The sequence below is a fragment of the Larus michahellis genome, chromosome 20 (assembly GCF_964199755.1).
Source record: "Larus michahellis chromosome 20, bLarMic1.1, whole genome shotgun sequence".
Classification (NCBI taxonomy): Eukaryota; Metazoa; Chordata; class Aves; order Charadriiformes; family Laridae; genus Larus; species Larus michahellis.
The window spans coordinates 6,241,630-6,261,329 of record NC_133915.1 but is presented as its reverse complement, the minus strand read 5'-3'; the positions used below and the strand labels follow the sequence as shown (position 1 = coordinate 6,261,329).

At 67.7% G+C, this 19,700-nt stretch overlaps 3 protein-coding genes across 15 annotated transcripts; 2 read left to right on the top strand and 1 right to left on the bottom strand.

Annotated features, from left to right (window-relative positions):
• The first annotated feature begins 12 nt into the window (after nucleotides 1-12).
• On the top strand, nucleotides 13-7,081 carry LOC141733504 (actin filament-associated protein 1-like 2). 10 transcript variants are annotated; one of them, XM_074563941.1, is made up of 17 exons: nucleotides 13-268; nucleotides 2,926-3,054; nucleotides 3,185-3,250; nucleotides 3,349-3,425; nucleotides 3,636-3,726; nucleotides 3,801-4,018; nucleotides 4,100-4,279; nucleotides 4,449-4,532; nucleotides 4,701-4,815; nucleotides 4,894-5,111; nucleotides 5,190-5,320; nucleotides 5,414-5,534; nucleotides 5,647-5,755; nucleotides 6,073-6,222; nucleotides 6,336-6,496; nucleotides 6,603-6,716; nucleotides 6,829-7,081. In XM_074563941.1, the coding sequence occupies exons 1-17, from the start codon at nucleotides 253-255 to the stop codon at nucleotides 6,853-6,855; spliced, it is 2,007 nt and encodes a 668-aa protein (XP_074420042.1). In that variant the 5' UTR covers nucleotides 13-252; the 3' UTR covers nucleotides 6,856-7,081. The 10 variants fall into 10 exon arrangements, with proteins under 10 accessions (XP_074420042.1, XP_074420040.1, XP_074420039.1 ...); XM_074563939.1 differs by having other exon boundaries at nucleotides 4,725-4,815; nucleotides 4,894-5,320; XM_074563938.1 differs by having other exon boundaries at nucleotides 4,894-5,320.
• Nucleotides 7,082-8,183: 1,102 nt separating this feature from the next.
• FHIP2B (FHF complex subunit HOOK interacting protein 2B) lies at nucleotides 8,184-14,988 on the top strand. Of its 4 annotated transcripts, none has more exons than XM_074563767.1 (17): nucleotides 8,184-8,425; nucleotides 8,539-8,617; nucleotides 9,683-9,852; nucleotides 10,790-10,894; nucleotides 11,033-11,155; nucleotides 11,343-11,519; nucleotides 11,608-11,804; nucleotides 11,884-11,992; nucleotides 12,075-12,151; nucleotides 12,324-12,513; nucleotides 12,615-12,784; nucleotides 12,884-13,006; nucleotides 13,091-13,181; nucleotides 13,275-13,418; nucleotides 13,820-13,960; nucleotides 14,060-14,160; nucleotides 14,288-14,988. In XM_074563767.1, exons 1-17 carry the CDS (start codon nucleotides 8,381-8,383, stop codon nucleotides 14,391-14,393), a joined length of 2,148 nt encoding a protein of 715 aa, XP_074419868.1. In that variant the 5' UTR covers nucleotides 8,184-8,380; the 3' UTR covers nucleotides 14,394-14,988. The 4 variants fall into 4 exon arrangements, with proteins under 4 accessions (XP_074419868.1, XP_074419867.1, XP_074419865.1 ...); XM_074563766.1 differs by having other exon boundaries at nucleotides 8,186-8,425; nucleotides 9,630-9,852; XM_074563765.1 differs by lacking the exons at nucleotides 8,184-8,425; nucleotides 8,539-8,617 and adding an exon at nucleotides 10,694-10,715 and having other exon boundaries at nucleotides 9,753-9,852.
• Nucleotides 14,989-15,099: 111 nt separating this feature from the next.
• NUDT18 (nudix hydrolase 18) lies at nucleotides 15,100-19,355 on the bottom strand. Its single transcript, XM_074563811.1, has 4 exons — nucleotides 19,327-19,355; nucleotides 17,043-17,215; nucleotides 16,752-16,965; nucleotides 15,100-15,919 (listed from the first exon to the last, which is right to left on the bottom strand). The coding sequence occupies exons 2-4, from the start codon at nucleotides 17,196-17,198 to the stop codon at nucleotides 15,324-15,326; spliced, it is 966 nt and encodes a 321-aa protein (XP_074419912.1). The 5' UTR covers nucleotides 17,199-17,215; nucleotides 19,327-19,355; the 3' UTR covers nucleotides 15,100-15,323.
• Between the last annotated feature and the right edge of the window lie 345 nt (nucleotides 19,356-19,700).

Genomic DNA, 19,700 nt, shown 5'->3' with positions numbered 1-19,700 from the left:
CTCCTCCCGCCCCCCCCCCCCCGCCCCAAACCTTCCCCCCCCCCCCCCCCACCCACGGCCCCACATCCCTGCAGATGGCGATGGTGCTCCGAGGAGGATGCGGAGCCCTTCCCCGCCTCCCCCCATCGCTCCCCCCGCCCCGACCGGGCTGTGCTGGGGGCCCACAGGGCGTGTGCGAGCCCAGCTGGGCCAGTGTTTGCCCCGGTCCCGCTCCCGGTCCCGATCCCGCCGCGATGTGAACGCTCCCGCACCATGTCCCGGCAGAGAGGTACGGCGGTAAGGCGGGGTGGGGGGGGGTGGATAAAGGGGTCCAAGGCTGCGGGGGGTTGGTAAAAGAAGGGGGGGGCAGAGGGTGTGCGTGGGGTGGAGCAGGGCGTGGGGGTGCTCACGGGGGTGCGGGGCAAAAGGGGTGTGGGAGGGAAAACCGGGGGGTGGGTGGGAGTGTGCAAATGGGGGAAAGCGGGGGGTCTGGGGCGGTGGGGTGGGTGCCGGGGAGGGAATGGGTGCAAGGGACAAGGCGTGGGTGTCGGGGTTCAAGGGGGGGGGGGGTCAGAGCAGGGATGGGGAGGCTGGTTGCCTCCAACGCAATGGGGTGCCACAGCAGGGTGTGGGATGCCGGGGGGTTCTGCCACGGGGCAATTTGGGGGTGCAGAGGGCACGGGGGGAGCGCCTCCACCCTGCAGCCGTGGCCCGGAGCACCCCCCCCCGCAGTTACGGGTCACGCTGCGGCCAGCAGCAACTCCGGGCTCGGGGAGGCCTCCAGCCTCCTCTGAGTCATCCCGCGCTGGGCGAGAGCCGCCCCGAGCGCTGGAGGGGGGGCCCTGGGGTGCCCCCGCGCCGCTGCACCCCACGGGGGGAGCGGGGCTGAGCCCGGGCACCTCTCGCCCCTCGTTGCACGGGAGTAAAACTCACTCGGCCACGGGGTAGAGGTGCCAGCCCCGAATCCCCTGCGTCCTGGCATCACCCAGGGATTACGCTCTCCCGTGGCATCCCTTGGGCAGCTCTCTCCTTCCTCCTCCTCCTCCTCCGAGGATGCCATGGGGCTGGGCCATATCCCATGGGAGCAGGGCGCTTTGCTGGGTGTTTGGGGGGCGTTTTCCTCCCGCCCTGGAGACGGAGGCAGCTGTTTTTCGTCTGGGCTGCCTTCCCTTGGCCCCGGCAGCGGGCAGCTGGCACGGCTCCGTGGGTGAGGGCAGCTCCTGCCTGCTCCGCACCGGGCTGCGGGCACCCCTGGGCACCCCCCCGCACACGGCTTCCCTGCCCCACCGCGGGCATCGGGGCCGGCCAGGGGGAGCGCGGGGGTGGGGGGACACAGGGAGGGCTTGGGGGGGGGGGTGTGAGTGGACGGAGATGTCATTGCAGAGGAATTTGGCCTGGGCGGAGGAGAGGAGAAAGGGAGGGAGAGGAAGAGCCAGGCGCACCGGGCACGAGGGTGACAGTCCCCGTGTCCCCCCCACACTTGTCCTCTGCCCTCAGGTCCCTTTGGCCAGCCCCTGCCCCAGCCCCCTGGCCAGCCCCCCACTAGGGAGTTGGTTCCCCCCCTTCCCTTCCCCAGTTTCCAGGGAAATCCAGATGTTTGGGCCCAGCTCCGGCATTGCTCAGCCTCGCTGCCCTGCCAGATGTTTCCTCTCCCCCCGGGGCAGGGGTGTGTGCTCCCCATCCGGGGACACCGCGGAGGGGGGACAATGCTCCCCCCGTGCCAGCACTACCACAGGGGCTTCTCCCGCGTGCCCTGTAACACATGTGGGACCGGGGGCTCCTTCCCCCTGCCTGCCCCCACCTCCCCTCGGGGGCTGCCGCTGTTTTTGGAGGTGCATTGCACCCCCGCCAGCCCGGAGCCGTGCAGGATGCAGGGATGTGACAGGGCATGGGGACGCCATGGTCACCTGGGGCGTTGCGGGGTGTCACTGGGGCAGCATCCCAGCCGGCCGTGACTTCGCTGGGGTTATCCCTCTTCCAGTGGGGAAGTGGGAGGGGGATGGCAAAGAGGGAGGCTGGGGGCGGCTTTGGGGCAGCAGGCAAGGCCGGGCCCCCCCGTGCCTGGAGGGCGGTGGGTTTCAATGGTGCGTCTGCAGCGTTTTATCCCAGCTGGGAGCAGGGAGTGGAGCAGCTGGAGCGGAGCGATGCAAACCGCTTCCAGCTGCGCGGCAGGAAGGGAAGGAGCTGGGGGGAGGCAGGCAGTGACCCTGGGGGGGCCCGGGGGTATCCTGCAGTGACAGCTGGACATGCCCAGGGCGAGGGGGCTCTGCAGGAGCAGGACGAGGGGCTGGGGGTCTGCACGGTCCCGCTCTGTCCTCCAGCACAGGGAATGCCTGCACGGACCCAGAGCTGATGGGGCTCCCACCGTTTGGGGCTGGAAGGACCCTCTCCCCACATCCATGGCCCTCCGGGGGGGGCGGTGGGACGGAGGCAGGGCTCTCCCATCCCACTGCGCAGGCTGGAGTCCCCGGCCGGGGCGAGGAGGCACAAAGCAGCTCCTTGTCCCTCTCCTTCCCAGCACGGCAGGGTCGGGATCCCCGGCTGGTGCTGAGCCCTGACTCGGCTCCCTGCCCTCGGGTGAATGCTCAGCATTTCCAGCGTGCCCAGAGCAGCCTTCATCAGCTGCTCCCATGTGCCATGCCTCCTCCTCCTCCTCCTCCACAGTGCGTTGGGCTGCCCGGTGCAGCCCCCGGCCACGGCTCCCCTCGCCCAGCCGGGAACAAACCCGCTCTGTGAGCACACACAGAGGAGCCTTCAGCGGCGCGGGTCCCCGTTCCCCCCTCCTCATCCTCCCCCGTCCCCCTGGGCCCGTCAATAGCGGGATTGTGCGGAGCCGGGGCAGGTGCCGGGGCACGTAACCCCCACCTCTTTTTGCCTGGCATCGGAGAGCCCCCCGCCAGCCCCCTCCTCCGGCGGGGTGTGATGGCGTGTCCCCGTCCCCTGCAGACCTGGACAAGCTGCTGTCGGACCTGCGGTCCTTCCTGCTCATCCTGGACCGGGAAAGCCTCAGCGCCGCAGCTCGGGCCAAGAAGAAGTCGGTGGCCGATCTCCTCTCCCGGCTGCAGAGCCCCTCGTGTGAGCGCGGGTCTGCGGGTGGGGGGGGACGACACACACACACGTAGGGTGACCACCCCCTCAATTAGCGCCCGGTGGGCAGCAGGGAAGGGGCCGGGAGCGGGGCTGTGACCGGGCGCTCCCCCCGCAGCAGAGGATGCAGAGTACATGATCATGCGCTGCCTCTCGCCTTCCCCGGGGACCCCGCCGGCACGGGGTGAGTCTCACGCTCTGACCCCCACCCCATCTCCGCCGGGGGTGCCCGGGCTCCTGGACGAGCCGCCGCACCGCTGCCACTCCTGCTTTTCCCCCCAGGAACCAGGACGGTCGCTGCGATGGGAGGGAAAGTCGGCGAGTGCCACCCGTCCAGCACCCCAAGCCCGCACGGAGGGGTACGGGGGGGCAGCGAGGGGTGGGGGTCTGTGGGGAGGGGTCAGGCTGGGATATGGGATGGGAGAGGAGGAGCCGGCAGCCATCCCTGCGCTGCAACCTCGCTCAAAGTGGGGTCCAGGCGGGCTGGGACCCGCCAGCCTGTCCCTCGGGGACCCTGCGAGGTTCACCCCGGGGGGGCAGCACCTTCGGAGCACCCCTTCTCTCCCCAGAGCAAGGCGATGGGCATCTCACCGTCCCCACCAGCCGACGACTCCTATGAAGATGCCGAACCCCTCGGCTCCGGCAGATGCGCCAGCTCCGGTGAGCCTCCCCCCCGCCACATCCCCCCCAGCACCCGAACGCACCCCGCACCCTGACGCCGTCCCGGCTCTCAGGCGGTGCCGACACTGACAGCAGCCACTACGAGTCGTACGGGGAGGATGAGGACGGTGTGACGGACCGTGCCCATTACCTGCGGCGGCCCCCGGCCCCTGGCCCCGACGCCGAGCCCCCCGGTCGCCCCGAAGCCCAGCTCTGCGGCTTCCTCTGGAGGAAGCGCTGGCTGGGACAGTGGGCAAAGCAGCTCTTCATCGTCCGGGAGCACACGCTGCTGGTGAGAGCGGCCGCAGGAGGATGGAGGAAGGGGTCGGGAGAGGGTTCCCCGAGCTCTGCCCACCCCGTTGTTCCTCCCCAGTGCTTCAGGTGTGCCGCCGACCCGCAGCCCGTGCTGGAGCTGGACCTGCGGGGCTGCCGCGTCGCCTGCAAAGCCAAGCGTGGCAAGAAGGTGCCGCACACCCTGAAGGTGACGGGGACGGCGGGCGAGGTGCTGGTCATCGGCTTCCAGAGCCGGCAGCAGGCTGAGGACTGGAGGAAGGTTTGGAGGTGTTGCAGCCTGGCAGAGCTCTGCGTGGGCAGGAGGGAGGGTGGGCAGGGAGAAAGGGGGTGCTCCCGAGGTGGCCCCAGCTCTTCTCCCATCCCGGAGGTGCCTGGAGCCCCGTTAGATGGAGGAGTGGGCCTGCAGCATTCCCCCTCTCCCTTGGCAGGTGATCGAAGAGGTCAGCAGCGATGCCCCGAGCGGGCTGGCAGCCATCAGCGTCCCAGCGTCGCCCTCCTCGAGGCTCGGCAGGGTGAGCCGCTTGTCCTCCCCCCGGGAAACCCAGGCCATGGGAAAGGGGCTGCCGAGGGTACACCCCAATTCCCTGTCCTGCGGTCCCCGTTGGGTGATGCTGGGGAGGGTTGCATTGCCATGGGGTGGGGGGTAAGGCTGCGGGGGGCCTAAAACCTGCAGGGGACAGGGCTCTCTTGATCTCCATTCTCAGGCTGCCCAGCTTGGCGAGGAAGAGGAGAAGGAGGATTGCTCCCGGCGGAGCCCTGCCCGCAGCCCGCGGCCCGGAGAGGATGCTAAAGGAGGTGCGGTGCGTGGTGATGGGGCGAGGGGGTGTCCCCGCAACCGCCTGCCGCTGCTGACGGCGGGGGGTGGACCCGCAGGTTTCCTGGCGGTGCGGCTGCGTGGGCGCTGGCAGCGGCTGTGGTGCGCGGTGCGGCAGGGAGCCCTGCGCATGTTCCCCGAGCCCGGCGGCGCCCAGCGCCCCGTCTGCGCCCTGCGGCTGGAGGGCTGCGAGGTCTCCCCGGGGGCGGCCGCCGGCTCCCCCCAGCACCTCCGTATCCGCATCGCCCAGCGGGGACGGGAGCTCGCCCTGCTGCAGGTGAGCAACCGCCGCGGCACCCCCGCGTCCCTCGCCGGGGGGGGACCCGCTGATCCCGGACCCCCTGCCCTATGCCAGGCCCGTTCAGACGAGGAGAGGGAAGCTTGGCTGAAGACCCTGCGGGCCAGGGGAGGAGAGGAGCCGGCCGGTGACACCCCCCGCACCGAGACCCCCAGGCTGGGCGATGGCAGCAGCTGCCCTGCTGCGGGGTAAGGAGATGTTGGCCGGGGCACGGCCGGCCCCAGCCCTCCCACTCTTCTGTGGGACCATGGGCAGCAATGGAACCCCCCTCCTGCTTGCAGGGGGCTGCTGCTTCGCCGTGTCCCGACCCCCAACGCCTACATGGACGACCCCTTCGGGCAGCTCCCGCCAGCCGAGGCCCCCAAGCACCTCTACTCCAACGTGGAGCGGCTGCAGCAGCTGGTAACACCTCCGCTGATGCACTTTTCCCCCCCGCCATGCGAGCCCCAGGGCAAAAGGGATGGCATCCCACCATCCACTTGCCCATGGGCTTCCCCTGGGCTTCCTTCCGCAGCAGCAGAGCTTGGACCGAGTGGTGCAAGGGCAGCGCAAGAGACCCGTATCTGCGCTGCCCACCGGTGCCTGCAGCATCTCCCCGGGCAGCGCCCTGCCCTCGCAGGCAGGTGAGCAGGGCCTGGATGCTCCACCCGGGGGGGCAGCGGCGTCCCCCCGTGCACCCCAGCCCCATGTGCTGGGATGGAGTTTACGGTGCCCATGAGCACGGTGTTGTGCCGTGATTCCTCTGCCCTCCCTTCCTCCCGAGCATCCTTCCTCTGCCTTCGTTCCCCAGCATCCTTCCTCTGCCCTTCCTTCCCAACATCCTTCCTCCCCAGCATCCTTCTGCTCTTTCTCCCCAGCATCCTTCCTCCCCAGCATCCTTTTACCCTTCCTCCCCAGCATCCTTCCTCCCCAGCATTCTTTCTCCTCCCTTCTTCCCCAGCATCAGCGGCAGCTCTCCGAGGCAGGGCTGCCAGTCCACAGCGGACGAAGATGAGCCCTGAGCTCCAGAACAGGGATCTCTCCCGATCCCAGCGCACCCTGACACTGCCGGAGAGGAAAGGGGCTCGGGACGGGCTGGATATCCTCATCGGTAGGACAGCAGAGGGGCTCTGTCCCTGTGCCGGGGGGTGCCTGGCCCTTGCCCGAGCGGCCGGCGGGGTCGAGGGGTGCCCGGGCTTGGCAGTGCCCCTGCTGTCCTTGCAGGGAAGAGAGCCTTCCCCAAGCTGGAGGAGAAGGTGGGGCAGCTGGAGAGGGCCTGCCGCGTGAAGGGCAGGCTGAAAGCCGGCTCTGAGATGAACCTGCTGGCCATCGGCAAGTCGCTCAAGGGCCATATCGCCGCCACCGCCAGCTCGGCTGGCTCCGAGGTGGGGACGGGCATCGGGGACGGGCACCGGGGATGGGCACAGGCTGCAGGGGGTGCGAAGGGTTCGGGAGGGCAGGCGTCACCCTCTCTCTGATCCGTTTTTCCAGCAAGGGTCATTCCTCACGCCGCTGTTGAAGCGCACCGCGTCGGCGAAGAGCGCCCTGAAGCCATCTCCTTCCCCGGTCATCATCGAGAAGGGACAAGTGCTGCAAAAAAGAAAGGTACCGTCCGGGAGCTGCGTGGGGTGGGCAGGGGGAAGGTGACCCCATGTCCCCCGACATGGCCCTGGGACACCAAGCGGGGGGTGACCAACCGTCTCGCCACCTCTTCCAGGAGTGGGAGATGAAGTCTGCAATGTGACCAGCCCTGCAGCGGTCCCCGGGGTGGCAGCTCTCGCCCCCAGGACGTACCTGCCGGACCGGGCATCTCCCGTCGGAACGTAGGGCTGCGCGTGGATCGTGCAGGACCAGCCCGGTATTTGTTAACCATCAGTATCAACGCTACAACTACGCACATCTATTTTTATATATATATATATATATATATATGTATGTATATATACATATAAACTCTCCATCTGTGGGTTTCCAGTTTCTCTGGTGCGAGGCTGGAGGGGGGCGAGCCCCTTCGTTGGCTCGCTGCCTTCTCGCCCCCCCTCCCCGCCAGGCACCTTGGTTTTGGGGCAGATTTCCCAGTTGCAACCTCGTGAGCCACCAACTCCTGTCCCCGACGAGGGTCCGGTCGAGACCAGCAGCGCTCCCCTCGGGGACACCCCGGGTGTAGATGTACCCCGAACCTGCACCTGGGGGGGACACGCAGTTTGGGGGGGGGCAGGCTGCTTGGGGCACCTAAATCGCACCTTCCCTGGAGTCGGCAGGACCCGGGCTGGGCCCTGGGCTGCTTTCCAGCAGCTGTGTTCGTCATGGCTTGGGTTTAATTGTAGAAACTTTTTTTTTTTCTTTTTTTAAGGATTTAAAAAAAAAAAAAAAATTTAAAAAAAAAAGAAATCGTAAAAATTTGGCTTCTACCGGGTTGTGCCGTGGGAAGAGGTGAGCCGGGGTGGGAGGAGATGGGGGGGGGGGGCTGTCCCCATCCTGGTGCCTGGTGGGCACAAGGGGTGTCCCCCTCCCAATTCGAGGTGTGCGTGGGGGGATATCGCTGTCCCAGTTCGAGGTGTGATGGGGGGTTGTCCCCATCCCAGGGCGAGGTATGGACTGGGGGGGGGGCTGTCCTCATCCCAGTGCGAGGTGTGGATGGGGGGGTTGTCCCCATCCCAGTCCGAGGTGTGATGGGGGGCTATCCCTGTCCTAGTGAGGGGTGTGGATGGGGGGGTTGTCCCCCTCCCGGTGTGAGGTGTGATGGGGGGGCTATCCCCATCTCAGTGCGAGGTGTGATGGGGGGGCTGTCCCCATCCCAGTTGGAGGTGTGGATGGGGGGGTTGTCCCCATCCCAGTGCGAGGTGTGGAAGGGGGGGGGCTTTCCCCGTCCCGCTACACGGGGGTCCGTTCCCGCCCCAGGGCTGCCCCCCGAAGCAGTTTTAGGGCTAAGGGACCTTTCCAAACCCCCCCGCCACCAATACTCCTCCACTCCCCCCCCTCCCCCCCCCCCACCCCGCCACCTCCCCATCCTCCGTCCCTCCGCCCCCCAATCCATCCCCACCCCCCCGCACTGCTCCCCAAACCCCTCCGGAGCCCGGAACCGGAGCGGAGCCTCCGGGGGAGGTACCGGGGCTGGTCCACGCCCCCCCCCCGCCCCTCGCCCGCCTCCGGGCGGAGCCACCAGCGGAGCCGGGCCGCGCCGGGGCGCAGCGGAGCGCGGCGGGACCGGCACAGGGGGGTCGGCACCGGCACCGGGGGGTCGGCACCGGCACCGGGGGGTCTCAGCCATGCTGAGCCGGCTGGGAGCGCTGCTGCAGCAAGCGGTGGAGACGGTGAGCGGGGCCGGGGCGGGGGGGGGAGGCGGAATTGGCACGGCGGGTACCGGCACCGGGAGCCGGGGCGGGGGGCTTCCGTACCACCCTGACCCCGACCCCGGTGTGTGCAGCGGGAGCCCAGCGTGGACCTGCTGGAAGCCTTCACCGAGCACTGGAAGGGCATCACCGGCTACTACCTGGAGGCCACGGGTGAGTGGGGTGGGGGGAGAGAGGGTCCCCGAGCCCTAGGATGGGGTCCCCGTAGCCTAGGATGGGGTCCCTGAGCCCTAGGACGGGGTCCCCATAGTCCAGGGTGAGGTCCCCGTGGTGCGGGAACAGGGTCCCTGTGCCCAGGGACGGGGTCCCCATGCCCTGGGAGAGGGTCCCTTTGCCCTAAAATAGGGTCCCGTGGCCTGAGAATAGGGTCTCTGTACCCATGGAGGGGGTCCCCGTGCCCTAAAAGAGGGTCCCGTGGCTTGGGAACGGGGTCCCTGTGCCCGAAAAGGGGGTTCTGTGCCCAGGGACGGGACCCCCATGCCCAGGGACGGGTCCCCATGCCCTGGCTTGGGACCCCGTGCAGCAGCAGGGCACCGTGCCCACCCTAGTGCTCCGCGGCTGATCCGACGTGCAGGGTTTTGACGTGGGACGCCCGTTCCCGCAGCCCGGGAGGACTTATCCAACCGAGAGCTTGTCCCTGCCCAGCCCTGACCCCCCTGCACACCGGTGGGGGTCAGCACGGTGCCGGGGGAGGGCGGGTTGGGTGGGTGCGGATTCCCCTGGGAGCGACTGCAGGTTGGGGCACGTCCCTCCCCGGCTACGTGCTGTTTTCCGTGAGCGTTAAAAGCAGGGCCCGGAGAGCTTCAGCCTTTTTCCCAACCATTATCTCGGTCCTTCCCGCTTGGGCCCCACCATCCCCTTCCCCTCCTGGGGCCGTGCTGGAGGGTCTGTGGGGCTGGCAGCCCACCCCGTCCCGGGACGGCCGGCACCTCTGACCGTGGCTCTGTCCCCGGCGGGGATGGCCAGTGGCTTGCTAGGCCATGAGCGGAAGGAGCAGCCTCGAGTGCTGCTGGGACTCCATCATCACATTGCCATCTAGCGTCGTCCCCGCTCTCGGAGGATTCTGGGCCGGCGTGGCTCGGGGTGCCACTAGCCAGCACCCCACATTCGCCCCCCACCATGGGGCGCTCCCCTCGCCCAGCTTTTTTTTTTTTTTTTTTTGGAGGGGGACGACACACACAACGCACGCCGCAGCCCCCCCGATGCCTATGTCTGCAGATGAGAGCGTCCCCGCCAGACAGACGGACATCCCCTGGCGCCTCAAGCAGATGCTGGACATCCTGGTGTACGAGGAGAAGCAGCGCCCGGCGGGGGAGGCCGGGCCGTGTCTCGAATACCTGCTGCAGCACAAGGTCCTGGAGACGCTGGGCACGCTGGGCAAGGCAGAGGTGGGTGCACAAGCACCGGGAACACCGCTTTTTGGGGGGGGGGGGGACGACGGACAGACAGACCCCCCCGTCCGGCATCCACAGCCTTTTCCAGCTGCTTTGCGCGGCGCTGCTCAGTAATTTTTAATTTTGAAGCTTTTCTAGCTGGGCAATGGCTGTTTGTGGAGGGCGAGATGCTCGCGGTGCTTGGTTTTGTGGTGTTTTGTGGGGTTTTTTTTTGGGGGGGGGGGATTGCTGGGTGTAAAATGCCCGTTGGGATCCTCGCTGCTGCTCCTCCCGATGGCTCTCGTCCCCCCATCACGTCCCTGGTTGTCACACCTTGCTACTGGGGTTCGCGGGGCAAGGGTTTTTGTTTTTTTTTTTTATTTTATTTTAAACACCCTCTCAAAGTAAATATTGCCCAAATACGAGGGCTCTCGCTGTTCCTTTCTTGCTAATAATAACGAGGCGCCCTATAAATAGCCTTTTGCTCAAACAGAAGCAAACGCTGGCGCAACGTGGGCTTCGGAAACATGCGCTGGCCCTTCCGTGGCCGTGAGGATTTGGGTTTTTTGGGTGGTTTTTTTTTTTTTTTTTTTTTATTTCTTTTAACTCCCCCTCGCTGGCGTTGTAGCAGTGGGAAAGGGGAAATAATCCCCCATGGCTGTTTGTTTTTCTCTCTGCGAGAGAGATCAATTCCGAGAACTGAGTTCAGTCCCCAATTGCTGAGGGAGAGGAGCCCGGGGCAGTGGGACGTCCTCGCGGGGGGGGGGTGGGGTGTGTCTATTTGCATCATTTTGGGGGTGCAGACCCGGGGTGTCTGCTGAGGGTGTTCTTGCAAACCACCCATGCTGATTTTTAGGTGACCCGGCAGGCGATTTGGGGTAATTACAGGGTGACGAGGTACGCGGGCAGGTAACCGGGCGCTGGCTGATGCCTCTCCCTGTCTCCCTCCCAGTACCCCCCCGGGATGAGGCAGCAGGTCCTCCTCTTCTTCAGCCGGGTGCTGGGACAGATGCAGCACCCGCTCCTGCACTACCTCAACGTCCACAGGCCGGTGCAGGTGAGTCGGGAGGTCCCAGTGGCGGTGACACCGGCGCTACCGCCGGCGATGCCACGCGCTGGCGGGGCCGGCCGCATCCCTTTGCCAAACGGCTGCCGGGAAGCGATGCCCAAGCATCCCGCTCCCTGCCCCTGCCAGAAGCTGCTCCAGCTCAGCGGCGACCGCCTGGGCTCCGGCACGGAGAAGGAGGAGGTGCAGTTCGCAGCCGTCCTCTGCACGAAAATCAAGCAGGATCCCAGCCTGCTGGCGTACATCCTGGAGGTGAGCAGCCCCCCCGGGCAAGCCCGGTGCCGGTGGGACACCTATAGGGCTCATCTATGGGGTTTGGCTCCTTTAATCGAGCTTTTTTTTCACGTGCTTTGCAGCGGGGCTGGAGCTGCAAAGCTCCTCGGGGTGAGTGGGAGGAAGGTGGTGGCTACGATGCTTTGCTGCTCCTCTTCCTCTCCAGGGCAAGAGCATCCTGAATGGGAGGAGAGTGCAGGAGCTGCCGGCCAGCCCCGTGGAAGAGGGTGCGGAGCATCCCCCGGGTACCGCCGCCGCCGCCAGCAGCCCCCCGGCCGAGGTGTCCCCTCCACGGAGGGACAGCAACCTCGTCACATCCTTGGTGGGGCTGTGCAAGAGCCAGGTAGGGGGAAAGGGCTGGCAAAGAGGGGGCGGCGGATGCCACCGGTTGCGTGACCTCCTCCTCCTCCTCCTCCTCCTCTTCCTCGCAGAAGAGCAGGGTCGCGCTGAAGGCTCAGGAAAACCTGCTCTCGCTCGTCGGGCTCGCCCAGGAGGCGGCCGCTGCCTGCCTGGTGCGGAGCAGCGCCCTGTGCCAGCTGCTGACGGAGCATCTCTGTGACCTCTACAGCGCCGTGCCCCCCGGCACCGACCCCTCCGACGTCCTCGCCCTGGAGAGGGCCAGCTGGAGGTACGGTGGGCACCGGGCAGGGTGGTCCCTGGGCACTGCCAAGGCTTCGCTGCAGCCCCACGTCCTCTACTCCGCGCAGGTCGCAGGGGGATGCTGCCGGCGGCGGGGTTTTCCCAGGGAAGGAGAGCCTGGCTGCCTTCTTTGCCTGGCTGGACTACCTCGATGAGCTGGTGATGGGCGCCCACCCGGTAAGGAGCACCCGGCCGGCCTTTGCAGAGCACGGGCACCCCCGCGCCCACCCCACGGCTCAGCCTGTGCCGTCACCCGCAGGTCGTGGCAGATGCCATCACCGAGGCCATGGAGGAGAAGTTTTTCCAGGGCATCCTGCAGCCGCAGCTCCTGGAGATGTGAGTGTCTGAGGCGCGGGACGGCAGCTGGGGGGGAGTTTCTCTATCAAGGACCCTCTTGGAGGCCAGAAATGCGGGGTGCCCCTTGCCTGCACCTCCTTTTTCCCCCGCTGTGAGATGCCGTGATGTTCTCAGGACCCCCCCTCGCAGCATCCCACCCTGTCCCCGGCAGGTCTGAGTTTGCCGTCCTCGGCGTCACGGCCATGCTGACGGGCACGGTGCGGCAGCTCCGCGCGCCCCCCCTGCTCCACCGCCTCGTCCTATTCCTGCTGGGGCCGGACCGGCACCCCGAGACCCCGGGGGACACCCCCCACCCTCTGCGCACCCACCTCATCGACCGCTGCAACCACCTCTCCGACGAGGTGAGCCCCATCCTTGCCGGGGGGACAACAGGGGACATAGGTGATGCTGGGGGGCAGCGGCGGGGGTCTCACACCCCCTCTCCGCCCCCGCCGTGCCGCAGATCAGCCTGGCCAGCCTGCGGCTCTTCGAGGAGCTCCTGCGGAAACCCCACGAGCACGTGGTGCGCAACCTGGCGCTGAGGAACCTGGAGACGAGGGGCTACTTGCAGCGCGGCCCCCCCATACCCGACGAGCGCGGCCCCTCCGAGCCGGACCCTGATGAGGATGGGCTGTGAGCAAGGGGGGAACCGGGGCAAGGCGAGGCCGGGGTGGGGGGCAGCACCCCCCCCCGGTGTCCACCCAGCTTGATGCTCCTGAACCGGCCCCGCAGGGACCTGGAGGAGGATCCCTATTTCACCGATGGATTCCCGGATGCCGGATTTAGGATGACGAAAAAGCGTCTGCCGGGATCGGCCCCGTCGGCGAAGGGGCAAGTGAGCGAGGTGGTCAGCAGGTAGGGATTCGTGCTGGGGGGGCCGCTCCGGCATGGGTCGGAGGGGCTGTATCCCCCTCCCCATCCCTCTCCCCTCTCTTCCAGCTTCCTCTGCCTGGTCCCCGAGGATGCGAAGACCTCGTCCTGCATGGAGGAAGGTGGCTACGACACCTACGTGCACGATGCCCTGGGCATGGTGAGTAGCTGGAGGGCGGGGGGGTGTCCCCATCCCCGGTGGTGCCAGCCCCCGCTCTGGCTCTCACCCACCATCACCCTCCTGTCCCGGCAGGTCCAGGCGTGCCGTGCCAACGCAGCCCCGTGGGGGTGGCCCCTGGCCCCCCGGCCCCTCGACACCTGCCATCCCGAAGTGACATTTTACGAGGGCCATTTCCTCAAGGTGCTGTTTGACCGGATGACCCGGATCCTGGACCAGGTACGGGGAGAAAGAGAGGGGGGGCAGGGACGTACCTGGGTCCCCACCCTCCTCTGCCCTTCACCTTGCCACAGCCTGGCGGGGGGCTTTTTCGGGCTCTCCGGGCTGGCACAGCCTTTGTCCCGGCTGGGGGGGGGGGGGGGTTGGTGTTTGAATAGAGGATGCTTTGGCTTCCCGTGGCTATTGCCAGCCCTATGACCCCCGAGGACCCCCCGGCGGAGGGTGGCAGCCCTCCTTTCCAGGCTCTGGGACCCCCATAGTGGGGACAAAGCAGCCAAAAGCGTCGCTGGCACTGAGCTCCCGTTGGTGGGGACAGGCTCGGGTCCCTGCTGGGGGATGCTGGCGGGGGGGGAGAGTGACCGTGTCAGCTCCCACTGAGCATCCCCCCGCTGCCACCCCAGCCCTACAGCCTGAACCTGCAGGTGACATCGGTGCTGTCCCGCCTGGCCGCCTTCCCCCATCCCCACCTCCACGAGTACCTGCTGGACCCCTACCTCACGCTGGCGCCCGGCTGCCGCTCGCTCTTCTCCGTCCTTGTCAGGGTAATGTCACCCGCCGGGGTGGGAGGGGGACAGGGACACCCTCTTGGAAACGGCGCCTGATTCTTTCCCCCCCACCACCCCACCCCCAACCCCGTGCAGGTGATCGGGGACCTGATGCAGCGGCTCCAGCGTGTGCCCCATTTCAGGGCAAAACTGCTCCTGGTGCGCCAGCAGCTCATGGGGATGGTGCCCGGAGAGCAGTAAGTGCTGGCGGGGCGGGGGGGGGACAACACCACACAGGATGGGGGCAATGCATGCACTTTGAGGGGGGGGTGTACGCCACGGAACCCCCCCCCCCAGCCTTCGCCATTGCTCATCTCCCCCCAGGATGGACCACACGATGCTCTTCAAGGGGGTGGTGGTGCTGGAGGAGTTCTGCAAGGAGCTGGCTGCCATCGCCCTGGTCAAGGGACCGCCGGAGGGACCCCCCTGAGCTTCAGCCCGCCCCCACCCCCACCGAGCACCCCCTCTTCATCCGGGCTGCGGTGGCCACCGGGAATGGCCCAATCCATGTGCCGGTAGCCTCCGGTGGCCCTGCCTCGGACCAGCACGTCGCATGGCGATGGCACCCCGGGAAGGACACCGTCCTCACAGCGCCCGGTGAGGAGGAAGAGGAGGCACAGCGACCTTCGCCACCGCCTCGGCCATCCCGGAGGTGATGCCACCCCCCCCGCCCCCCGCCCAGTGCGGGATGCAACCCCTCGGGGTGGTGGGTTCCCGCTCCCCCCACCCCACGGCAGAGCTGCCCCCACCAACCTCAAGCAGGGGGGGGGTATTTTTTGGCAATAATCGGCCCCATGGGCACGGTGCTGTCCCCTGCCCCCCCGAGGCAATGCCACCCCCTCGGCTGCAAGAACTCAATCGTCTCCCCCCCCCCGGCGCTGAGGGTGTGTGGGGGGTGTGTGTGTGGGGGTGTGTGTGTGTGTGTGTCCTGCCTGGCGGGGACGGTGCACCCCCAACCCCGCAGAGCCGGGCACCGCGTCCCCTGGGTGATGGGACTTCGCTGCAATAAAGCCGTGAGCTCAGCACCCCGCGCTGTGCCATCTATACCGCACCCGTGTCCCCCCCCGCTTCCCAAACATCCCCAAAACCGGGCTCCCCCGCTCCCCCACCCCGACTGTAACCGCAGCCAGGTGGATGCAAGAAGCAGCAGCCGGGTTTATTTCTGCTCTGGCCGGTTCTTGGTCCCCGTTTCTCCCCCGGGGACCAGGACACGGCACCGTGCCCTGCCCCAAAACATCCCCCCCCAGCCATGGGGGGGCCGCATCCCGGGGCTCACACCTTGGGCACTGCAACCCCATGTCCCAGTCGGACCCCCCCCCTCCCCCCGCCTCCACATGCCCAAAGCTGGGCTAGCTGGCCACTAGCTGCGGACGGGCACGGTGGCCGCATCCCGGAGCCGCTGCAGGATGCGGCCCCTCAGGCTCTCCTCCTCCACCCGCCACCAGCGGAAAGCGGGGCTGTGGGGCTCAGGGGGGGCGGCCCCGGGGCTGCTGGGCGGGATGCTCAGCAGCACGTTGAAGCAGACGCCGTCGCCCCCCCCAGCACCCCCAGCCCGGTGCTGCAGCCCCAGCAGCCCTAGGGGTCCCGGGTGGGGGTCCGGGGGCAGGCAGTCCCGCAGCAGCCGCAGCACGGGCAGGCGGAGACCCCCCCGCAGCTCGGCCGGGGAGGTGCCACAAGCCACCACGGGCAGGTGGGGGGTCCCAGCCGTGCCCAGCAGCACCCAAAGGTCCCCAGCGTCGTTGGTGAAGGCCAGCAGGAGCCGTAAGCAGACCAGGGCGCAGGGCAGCTCCTGCGGCAGCGTGGGGGGGTGCGGGGGGCTGCGGCGGTAGCGGGCGGCGAGGTCCAGCAAGGGCAGGATGTCCAGGGCTCGCAGAGGCAGGGCACAGGGGTCCCCAGGCCACCACGTCGCTTGCAGGGACTCGGCGTCAGCCTCCTCCAGGGTCTTCAGGGTCCCGCCTGTGGGCAGAGAGACAGCGATGCCCCATCACAGGGGTGGCAGGGGACAGCAGGACCCCAGCGCTGGGCTGGCAGGGGTTGCCAGTGGCCGGTCATGGGGCTGGTGGGGGCACCGAGATCCCATAACTTGGCTGATAAGGGACACTGATACCCCAGCACAGGGCTTGTGGGGGGATGCCAGTACCGGTGGGGCTGGCAGGGGACAGCGATGCTCTGGCACAAAGCTGGCAGGGGACACTGATGCCCATCATGGGGCTGGCAGGGGATGCTGATGCCCTGGCACAGGGCTGTCATGGGACAACGATGCCCTGGCACAGGGCTGGCTGAGGATGCTGATGCCCATTATTAGGCTGATCGGGGATGCCAATGCCCTGGCACAAAGGTGGCAGGGGACACCGATGCCCAAGCACAGGGCTGGCTGAGGATGCCAAAGCCCATCGTAGGGCTTATAGGGGACATCAGTGTCCTGGCACAGGGCTGGCAAGGGTCAATGACGCCCTGGCACAGGGCTGGCTGGGGATGCTGATGTCCATTATTGGGCTGGCTAGCGATGCCAATGCCCATCCTGGGGCTGGCAGGGGACACCAATGCCTGAGCACAGGGCTGACTGGGGAGGCCAAAGCCCATCGTGGGGCTTGCAGGGGACACCAATGACCCGGCACAGGGCTGGCAAGGGACAATGATGCCCTGGCACAGGGCTGGCAGGAGATGCCAATGTCCTTCCTGGGGCTGGCAGGGGACACCGATGCCCATCCCGGGGCTGGCTGGGGATGCTCCAGGTGAGCCGCATCCTTCCCACGCCTTCAGAACACCAAAAGGCAGAGGCACGCACCGGTGGGGCGCGCGAGGAAGGCGAAGCGGATCCACGCCGGCCCCCTCTCCTCCAGCGCCAGCAAAGTGAGGGCTTCGCACTCCAACCCTGTCTCCTCCTTCACCTCCCTCCGCATGGCGGCCACGATGCTCTCGCCGGGCTCCATCCTGCCGGCCGGCAGGTACCACTTCCCCCGGCACTCGGGCTTGGCCTCCTGCACCAGCAGCACCCCGTCCTGCGGGGATGGAGAGGGGGCCGGGTGGGCACCGGTGGAGTCTGGGGGGGAGGGGGTCCCGCGGGGGGCTGCCTCACCTCCTCGTTGAAGAGCACGGCCAGGACCACGTAGCAGGCGTTCTTCCCCAGGCGGATGGGGCCGGTGGGTGGTGGTGGGCCCTCGAAGGTCCCCCCCACATCCCAGCCGCCGCCACCCAGCACCGCATCCAGCTCCGGGGTCGGAGCCTCCCCCATGGGACCCCGCTGGCTGGCTGGGGATGGTTGGGGGGGAGCAGAGCCCTCAGGCACCCACTCAGGGGGTAGCGGGGTGTTGGGGTGGGGAGGGGACCCCCCAGACGTGCAGGCGGGGGGAGAGGGAGCCCCGGCGCTGGCTGGGCTGGAGGGGACGGTGAGGGAGGGGGTCTGGCGATTGTGGGGGGCACGGGGAGGTGCAATGCGGGAAGGGGTCCCCCAGCGTCTGCGGGGGGGCGGAGGGGAAGGGTTTGCTGGACTGGGGGAGGTGGAGGGGGGTGTAATAGGGGAAGGGTCTGCTGGGCGGGGGGGGGACGTAGCAGGGGAAGAGCTCGGTGGCTTTTGCGATGCAGGGAGGGGTGCAGAAGGGAAAGGGTCTGCTGGACTGGGGGACACCCAGGGGGGCGCAGGAGGGGAAGGGCTGGCTGGACTGCAGCGCGTAGGAAGGGAAATAATAAGGGAAGGGGTCGCTAGGCTTGGGGAGGCCGGGGGGGCTGCGGTAGTGGAGAGGCTTGCTGGACTGGGGGAGGCATGGGGGGGCACAGTAGGGGAAGGGCTGGCTGGACTGCAGGGTGTAGAGGGGGCTGTAGGGAAAGAGGTCGCTGGATTTGGGGATGCAGGGGGGGCTGCGGTAGGGGAAGGGCTGGCTGGACTGGAGGACGCAGGGGAAGCTGAAGTAAGTGAAGGGTTTGCTGGACTGGAGGAGGGAGGGGGGAAAGGGTTTGCTGGACTGGGGGACGCTGGGGGGGAAGGGGCGGCTAGACTGGGGGATGCTGGGGGAGAAGGGCCTGCTGGACTGGGGGATGCCCGGGGTGGGGTAGGAGAAGGGCTGCGGGGGGGTGCAGGGGTCCCACGGGCAGGGGTCGGCAGGCTGAGGGGGCCAGGGGGTGCTGGACTGCAGGGCGCTATAGGGGAAGGGCTGGTCGGAGTATGGGGTGCATAGGGGGAAAGGCGGGGGGGAGCGGGGGGTGCAGGGGGGCGAGCTGGGCTGCAGGGTGCTGGGCTGCGGGGGGCGGCGGGGGGCTGTGGGGGGCAGAGGAGAGCTTGGTGGCACCCAGGGGAGGTGCGCTGGGGCGAGGGGTTGCGGGGTGCGGCGGGGAAAGGGTTTGGGGTGCAGTAGGGGAGGGGTTGGGGGGGGCTGCAAGGTGGGATAAGGGAAGGGTTGGGGTACGGGTTGCAATAAGGGGGGGGTTGGGGGGCTTCAGGGTGCAGTTAGGGAAGGGTTGGGGTGTGCAGGGGGAGGGTTTGGGGTGCAGGAGGCAATAAAGGAAGGGTTGGGGTTTGCAGGGTGCAGTGGGGAAGGGTTTGGGGGGCTTCAGAGTGCAATGGGGAAGGGTTTGGGGGGCTTTAGGGTGCAACGGGGAAGGATTTGGGGGGCTTCAGGGTGCAATGGGGAAGGGTTGGGATGTGGGGTGCAATGGGGAAGAGTTTGTGGGGCTTCAGGGTGCAATGGGGAAGGGTTTGGGGTTTGCAGAGTGCAATGGGGAAGGGTTTGGGGGGGCTTCAGGGTGCAACAAGGGAAAGGTTTGGGGTACAGGGTGCAATAAGGGAGGGGTCTGGGGGACTTCGGGGTGCAATGGGGAGCGGTTTGGGGGGTGTGGGGTGCAGTAAGAGGACTGGGGTGCTGCAGGGTGCAGCGGGGAAGGGTCTGGGGGTTGCGGGGTGCAATGGGGAAGGGTCTGGGGTTTACAGGGTACAATGGGGAAGGGTCTGGGGGGCTTCAGGGTGCAATGGGGAAGGATTGGGGTGCGGGGTCCAATAGGGATGGATTGGGGGGGGGGCTTCAGGGTGCAATTAGGGAAGGGTTGGGGTTCGCAGGGTGCAATAGGGGAAGGGTTGGGGCGCTGCAGAGTGCAGTGGGGAGGGGTCTGGGGGTGCGGGGTGCAACGGTGGGGGGGTGCGGGGTGCAGCGGGGAAGCGTTTTGGGGTGCAGTAAGGGAAGGATTTTGGCAGGGGGTGCAATAAGGGGGGGGTGCAAGGGGCAATGGGGGGGAGGGGGTCTGGGGGTGCAGTTTGGGGGGGGTGGGGGGTCCGGGGGTCCCGGAGCGCGGGAGGGTGCAGCGAAGGGGGCTCCGGGCGCCCGCCGCGCCCCCTCCCCCCCCCCACCCCGCGCATGCGCCGGGGAACTCACCGCGTCCCGAAGGCTCCGCCGCACCGCCCCCGCCCACCGCGCTCGCCGCCCATTGGCCGCCCCGCGGGCACAGCGCGCTTCCCATTGGTCAATCCCGCCGCCACTTCCCCGCCCGGCTGATGGGCGGGGCTTGGCCTTAAAGGGGCCGGGAGGGGCGTGGAAAGGGTCGTGGGGGGGGGGGGGGTGGGAATTGGGCGGTGCTAATTGCGTGGTGCTAATTGCGTGGTGCCGATTGGATGGTGCCCGTTGCACGGTGCCCATTGCATGGCGCTCGTTGAATTGAGCCCGTTGCATGGTGCCCATTCCGTTGTGCTAATTGCCCTGTGCTAATTGCATGGTGCCCATTGCACGGTGGTAATTGCATGGAGCCCATT

Coding starts and splice junctions, on each gene's coding strand:
- LOC141733504 (XM_074563933.1), top strand. Junction 3,055..3,184: donor CCGGCTGCAGAGCCCCTCGT/GTGAGCGCGGGT, acceptor CTCCCCCCGCAG/CAGAGGATGCAGAGTACATG. Junction 4,533..4,700: donor CCTCCTCGAGGCTCGGCAGG/GTGAGCCGCTTG, acceptor TGCAGGGGACAG/GGCTCTCTTGATCTCCATTC.
- FHIP2B (XM_074563764.1), top strand. CDS start 9,445: ATGAGCGGAAGGAGCAGCCTCGAGTGCTGCTGGGACTCCATCATCACA. Junction 11,156..11,342: donor TGCTGGCGTACATCCTGGAG/GTGAGCAGCCCC, acceptor CTTCCTCTCCAG/GGCAAGAGCATCCTGAATGG. Junction 13,961..14,059: donor TCTTCTCCGTCCTTGTCAGG/GTAATGTCACCC, acceptor AACCCCGTGCAG/GTGATCGGGGACCTGATGCA.
- NUDT18 (XM_074563811.1), bottom strand. CDS start 17,198: ATGGGGGAGGCTCCGACCCCGGAGCTGGATGCGGTGCTGGGTGGCGGC. Junction 16,966..17,042: donor CCGTGCTCTTCAACGAGGAG/GTGAGGCAGCCC, acceptor CCATCCCCGCAG/GACGGGGTGCTGCTGGTGCA. Junction 15,920..16,751: donor CTTCCTCGCGCGCCCCACCG/GTGCGTGCCTCT, acceptor CTCTGCCCACAG/GCGGGACCCTGAAGACCCTG.